Below are 7,436 nucleotides of genomic sequence, written 5' to 3' on the forward strand. Positions count from 1 at the left end.
GCCCAAATCTTCCACCAGAGACAACAAAACAATTGAAAATCATGTTTTAAAAGGTGCAACGTAAGATACACGTATTATAAGCGAATTATAAGCGAGTGATGGAACGAATTAAACAAGGTAATAGCATGCTCCGAAACGATGTACACCCTGCTTACATGTTTAACTCTACCACATTATGTAAGTATGTGCCTGTCCCTAGACAAGAGCCTGAAATTAAGTAGTTATCGTTTGTTTTTGTGTTACATATTTCCTTTTATTTTTTTGTATATGAAATACGGCCGTCAGTTTTGTTGTTTGAATTATATGAGGTTGTCATGTCTGGGCCTTTTATAGGTGACTACACGGTTTGGGCTATGCTCATTGTTGAAGGCCGTACAGTGAACTATAGTTGATAATTTCTGTGTCATTTTGGTCTAATGTGGAGTGTTGTCTCATTGGTAATCATACCACATCTTCGTTTTTACGCAAGCGCTAACACGGAGATTTCATCCCGTCGAACCAAGATCCATCTTCAAACATACGGACATAAAGCAGTTAAAAGGTAGAACGTATAAAAAACAAGTAAGGAACAAATGCGTATCGAACATGAAGTAAAAGGATCGGTTGAGCACAAACACATATAAATAGGTCATAAAAAGATCATTTTACCTCAACCAATTCAGAACTATTACCATATGTAAGACTATTAACAACTAGATTTGTAATTGCTAGCAATAACGGAAGGCACCCCTTCCCCTTATTACCAGGTGAGCGACAGCCATTTTGACAATTCCAAAGTCAAAGAGAGCATCTACAGATGTCTAGTAACATTTTTGCAAAGTTTCATTAAGTTTGAACATTTTGAATTTTTGATATTTTTGCTGTTTCCATGGTTACGGCGGCCATTTTGAAAATTCTAACTTCAAAATCCAACTCTGCCTATGCCAGTTACCATTCCTGTAAAGTTTCATCCAGTTTGCGGAAAATTCTTATTTTTGAAATTTTTTACCTTTTTGCATTGTTTCCATGGTAACAAGACCTATTTTGGAAATTCCAACTCCAATGTTGCTCATCATTACTGTGAAGTTTCATGAAGTTTTGAGCATTTTGAGAATTTTGAAAATTTTGGTGTAGTTTCCATGGCAACATAGTAGTTCCAATGATCGCCAAAATCATCCAACACCTGTATATAGTGGGCACCTACATTGTTTTAAAATATGATGATTCTGAGTTGAAGCATATCCAAACAGTTCACCAAAAACCAAAAGCTAATTTTTTTCACAATTGTGCCGTTTCCATGGTAACGGCAGCCATATTAAACTATTCCATGCCATAATTAAAAAGGGGGAAGGATATTAAAAATCAAATAAGTAACGAATAGGTAACGAATAGGTAACGAATAGGGAATAGGGAATAGGTAACGAATAGGCAACGAATAGGGAATAGGGAATAGGTAACGAATAGGTAACGAATAGGGAATAGGGAATAGGTAACGAATAGGTAACGAATAGGGAATAGGGAATAGGTAACGAATAGGCAACGAATAGGGAATAGGGAATAGGTAACGAATAGGGAATAGGGAATAGGTAACCAACTTGACGCCCATAGCTATTTTTAAAGTTCCAACGACTGCACATCTACATACGGTGTTTCTCGTGATGATGTTGTTTCTTCAACATTGGCGCAGTAGTCTCCCTGAAAAGTCTTGGACAAAAAGTGGAGATATAAATTAAATAGCAAAAAAAAAAAAAAAAAATTAAATAAAAATAAATAAAAATAAATAAACGGAAAGCGATCGTTCTAAGTGACGTAATAAGAACAGTAATCTTTAGTGCATATTTCTCGAGCATTAAGTCAACGATTTGAAATAGTGTTATCTTAATCGGTCATATTTTCAAAACCTCACAGGAATGTCAGTTGGCATAAAAGGTATGAACAGGTACGAATAATCACCTTGAAAACGAAATGATACATAATAACTGTAGTAGGTGGAATAATCCTTGAGGAAGACAACAGATTGTCTGATAGATATCAGATGTACCTTCTTGTCTTATCTGTACGCTATAGCATGTCTATAAATATTGTCAAAGCAAACATGGAAGGAAAAACGTCGCCTGGCATTAAACGAAGCGTGTCTATAAGCAGACGTATGTCAATGATTGGAGGACCAAATATGAGTGGAAAATGGAATCGAATAATGTTCATTGTAATTGTGATAGGTTTAGGATTTATTTCAGGCAATTTTGTGTATAACCTCGTCCTTGGAAAACTAAAAGAGTCCAATACAAAACAGTTCAAAAGACATAATATTCACGATCTTCCGGATTCAAGATCAGGAATTAGTATTAAAAAAGATCTGAGTATTCAGTTGCGTGATTATCTGCCAAGAAATGTTTTCATAACAACAGGGAATTGGTACCGACAAAGGGAGAGTATCAAACTTTTTTTACAAACATATCCGGATGCTGCAACATATCATCTGTATAGCTTTCTGGAGGATGACTCTCACAATCCTTTCTTCGTGGCTTTTGACAAAAATTTAATTAATATTGTGCAATCTAGAATTCTGTCGGATGCAAATGAAACTATTTCAAAACATATTAGTAAATTTGGAAGTGAAAGCATTCGCAAAAATTTGTCCTCAATTGATTTTGGTGCATGGCTTATAGACACTTTCCATCAGGATGATTATATTATTGTCAGGATGGAAAGTGAAAACGAGACTGCCATAGCGAGACGGTTACGCAAAATAGGCGCACTTGATTGGATAGATAAATACTATACCACCTCACGTGAAAATAGCACCCTTTCTGTTTATCACGAGGTATTTAGAAAAATGAATATTCCACTTTTTATTTGGAACGACGATGAAAACACTTACAGTGATTTTGATGAATTAAACGGCCACAAAGGACCACCAAGAGCAACAAACATTATACTTGACTGTGGCTATTACGAAAACTTTTTATTTGTCATGTATGTGCCTCTTGTTTCAAAGCAAGCTATTTATGCTCTTGAAGTTTTACAAGCGTTTAGTGGACCCAGGTTTTTGCAGACGGCTTTATTTCTTTCCAGAAATTTCATCGTTAATCAACCGAGTTTAACCGAATCGCTTGCTCATTCAATAAACATAGGGTTATATATGGTAAATAAGTCAACCGTTGGAAACGCATATGGGTACCATCAAATGAGGAACGAGTTTGTAGAAGTTTCAAAAGTTTTGCAACAATTTGAAACAAATCCAGTTAAAATTCAGTATGTAAATACAGTTGGTTTTGAAAAAGAGGCTGAATCGAACTTATGTAATGAAAGGGTTGTTGATATTTTCAAAGAGTTTTTAAACATTGATTATTTACTTCCGCAATTTATTCAAGATAGCAGTATCAAAGTTGAAAATATAACTAGAAAACACGGACAAATCTTTGCACTCGATCTGGCAACTGAAAACTCTGAGATGTTAATGATTTATATTCTGAAAAAGTATGGAGGAGGAATGATTGGGATCAATACGTGCTAACTTTTTGTAAATATAATGAAGGGCATTTTTTTTCTAAATCTAAAAACCCAAATGAAATGCAAAAGCTAAGTTTCAGATAGCATAGGGATAACTGGTCAGTCGAGAACAAAAGATGCGTTTTTTTGTTATTCTATTCGAGTGTAAAAGAGTTGAACAAAGCAACATGATTTTGAATGAACTTGGCGCTAAAGCGTATACGATCAACACTTTTACAACTCTATATGAAAGAAGCATGATGTAATGCTACGGAGAGTACGTGCAGTCAAACGAAAAAATGTCACATTTTATGTAAATCGATTGTTGTTTGTCTATCAAAGTTACGGAATCGTATGAACATATGTATGTAATGCGATTATTCATGTAACCATCCTTACTTTAAATTAAAACCTTGCATATATTAATTCCTCATTTCCATTCCCAATTTTATGTACAGTATGAGAATGTTTATTTTTAGAATAAGCTTTTAACCTAATTATATATATACTATTTGAAAAAAAAAAAATGTTTTCATATACATGTTGTCTTTTACAATCACTAGTTATCAAGTAATATTGAACAGATATATCATGTTAATGAGGGGTATTTGCGAAAAATACCAGTCGAGAGAATGTTAAATTTCACGAGCCGTAAGGCGAGGGAAATTCATTCTCAAGACTGGTATTTTTCGCAAATACCCCTCATTAACATGATATATCTGTTCAAAAGCTTATTATACGGACATGTTTATGACGTCCACATGTGCTGCTTATGGGTAAAAATATTGATAAAATTTCTACACAAATAATCTACATAAGTTACAATTATTTTAAGAGTTTTCCTAACAATAGTCCTAGGGATGACATATTTTCTCTAAATGCATCAACTTCAACAAGTATTTGTTCACGTCCTCGGGAATTCAAATTGAAGATATTATGAGATAGGAATCAAGGTAGGCATATATGTACATAAAGATTTTGTTTGGAATTATAACATGATCAAATTTACACCCATGAGTAAGCCAATCAACGTGTTATATATATTTTCAAGTCTGATTTTAGTAATGCGATATCATGAATATAAATAATAAATAGACTTTTTCACATGTAAGGCATATGAAGCCATTTTATGGCTCTATAGTTTGGGAAATTGGAGAAGGCGCCAGTCTGGACAAGAACTAATTAAACGGCTCTAATGAGACTATTAACATTTCTAAATCGAGGACAATACCATGACCAAAAGAAAAAGACAGACATTGCAAATAATAATTTAGTTACTGTGCTTTTCTAATTTTAGGAACGTAGTTTTCCTTCATTGTATTCTGATTTATGTTAAGAAATTCTTATTAAAGATATGTTTTTTTCATGATCGAACGTACTGTATTCTTAATATTTGAAGATATAACGTTATTTTGGGACACATGTCTTTTTATTTAAAGACAGCATTGTTATTTTTGAAAATTTTTCTTGGATGTCTTGTAAAGTTGTGATGCTAGGTTGCTTTCTCTTTGGCGTTTATATTCACTCGGCGTAATTTTATCAATGTACGTTTTTGAGTCTTATGTAGACCGTCTACAGTAGACGAAACGCGCGTCTGGCGTACTAAATTATAATCCTGGTACTTTTGATAACTATTTGACATTTGAGTTTGTTACTTGTAAAGAAATCACGACACATTTTGGACGTTTCAAATATCTGTTGGTTCCCAATTTTTTCAGAGTTTTACAAAATTATTACAATTGTTTCATTTAGAGCAGAGATTAAATACATCTCGAATTACATTTTATTATAAATTAACACGTGGAGACTTCAGGCAGCTCGTTTGATAAATCTAGATCTGGACGATTGTTTAAGCACATGGAGAAATCGTTAAGTATTGTGTTTTCCGTCCGTGGTAATATTCGTGGAAAGTAAGGTACAGGAATCTTGGGTATTGTTTCATTTTCAAACACCTCATTCGACACGTCAACATATGATTTTGCGAAGAAAGTATCGTCATTGTTTATATATCCGCTTATCTGAGTGTTTTCTGTGTATGTCTTGGATGCTAATGTTACGGCAACGTCAACTGTTGGACGGTATTTTGAAGCAAAACCTAGGGGAAGTGACGTTATTCCTGTATATAAAGGTAGCACAAACACGCATCCTGTCATAAAAAGAAACAAATGACTTCCATCTACAAATATTACAGCTAAAGTTCCAATTAATGCAGCAAAAACAGAATAACCCCAGAGGTTACGAAATGCAGATACGAAAGGGTTTGACTGTTGAAATTCAATTTCCACTGCTCTTTGAGGTTTCCACTGGGTATTGTTGAAGAGAATCGCTTTAAAAGCTCGAATTATCCGAACACTTCCGGTGATAGCCTCTGGTGTAAACTGCAATACAGAAGCGATAGACTCTATACATACATATTTAAAGTTGCGCTTATTACATGTCGCAAATTTTGGAAAAATAACAACAAAAAACATGATAACTGCTACTGGTGCATTCGGATATGTTAGCGATGTAAAAAGATGAATAACTACAAACAGTAAAAGAACAGGTTTCATAAACATTTGTCTGAGCGCAGAGTGAGCTACGAAAGAAGAAACTAAATCTAATTTGGTCGCCGTTCTGAGTTTTGTCTCAATAAATTTTGATTTCTGAAATTTCTTTTGCAGGAATCTCATAGGTTTTCCAAAAATGTTATGAAAAAAGTATATCGCCAATAATATTTCTCCCTTATTCCATCTTCGTTCTCTGATACTCCATGTAACGTAGTTGTAGGATGGCATTTCTTGTAAATGAATATTTCCAACATAAAGTGGGCGTAAAATTGAAGCTTCGAATGTATCATGACTAAGAACATCTATAGGTATTCTCTCTATCAAGTTGTCTCTACTTCCAAGAATTTTATTAATGTACACTTTATTGCTTATTAGTCCTTTTCCAAAAAATGAGGATTGTTCTAAAATTTCTGCCATTGAATTCGTCAGAGGCTCGTTAATTGCTTGACGCATTGATTCAAGATGCATAAAGATTGTGTCTGTTTTATTTATACAATCTAAAAATATAGCCGGTTGAATTATTCCACTCTCAGGATTAGCGGCTGCAATATCTAACAGATTGAATGCTATTGCTTTACCGACTCGTGTATCACTGTCCAGCACTAAAGTATAGCTGAAATTCCTACCTTCTATGTTTCTTACGTCCTCAGAATAATGAAACAATGGCTCTCCTTGCTTTCTTGCTGCACTGGAATAAAATTGGCTATCACAATACGTATAAGCCTCAGTTTCACCTTCAGAAAGAAGCATTAAGTCCTGATATTGTCCACACTTTCGCAAAACTGATGATATTCTATGAATCACCATGAAGTCATTAACAAAATTAGTACAGATCTGATATAGATAGATTGTTCTGAATTCGTCATTGTCAATATGTTGAAAATTATTCCACACAAATCTCAAACGAACGTTGTCAATTCCTTTCAAGTTTCCATAAGAAAATAAAAGTCCTTCTTGATAAAGTTGGTCAAAAATTAAATTACGATAATGATCGCGCACAATTAGTTCGTACTGTCTCAGTTCGCTGTCTTTCGTGGCGCTCACCAAAACGCTGGCTGTATTAGAACCTATATTTCCCATGTATGCTTCATACATGTTCAGCATGCATTCATCGATGTCTTCTTCACAAGTAGCAAGTAAATTATAGTTTAAAATTAAAGTCAGATGCTGACCATCGGAACTAGCCACTTTCCTAGTATGACCTCCAAAAAGTAAACAAAATATTGTCTGAATAGGATATTCCAACACAAAACTCTGAATAACTGATAAAACTAGAACCAATAATGTACCACTAACGATATGTGTCTCTTTCCAGTTCACGTTTAAAACATTCAAAATAAACGTAACAACGGCAAGAAAAGTCCATGATCCAAAGTACAAAAGAAGTCTTAACCATCTTTCCATTTACGAACGACT

At 34.2% G+C, this 7,436-nt stretch overlaps 1 protein-coding gene across 1 annotated transcript; it reads left to right on the forward strand.

Annotated features, from left to right (window-relative positions):
• Positions 1 to 1,900: 1,900 nt before the first annotated feature.
• Positions 1,901 to 4,840, forward strand: LOC143073377 (uncharacterized). Its single transcript, XM_076248870.1, has one exon. It carries the CDS (start codon positions 2,015 to 2,017, stop codon positions 3,494 to 3,496), a length of 1,482 nt encoding a protein of 493 aa, XP_076104985.1. The 5' UTR covers positions 1,901 to 2,014; the 3' UTR covers positions 3,497 to 4,840.
• The last annotated feature ends 2,596 nt before the right edge of the window (positions 4,841 to 7,436 follow it).

Source organism: Mytilus galloprovincialis, chromosome 4, assembly GCF_965363235.1.
Source record: "Mytilus galloprovincialis chromosome 4, xbMytGall1.hap1.1, whole genome shotgun sequence".
NCBI classification, from domain to species: Eukaryota; Metazoa; Mollusca; class Bivalvia; order Mytilida; family Mytilidae; genus Mytilus; species Mytilus galloprovincialis.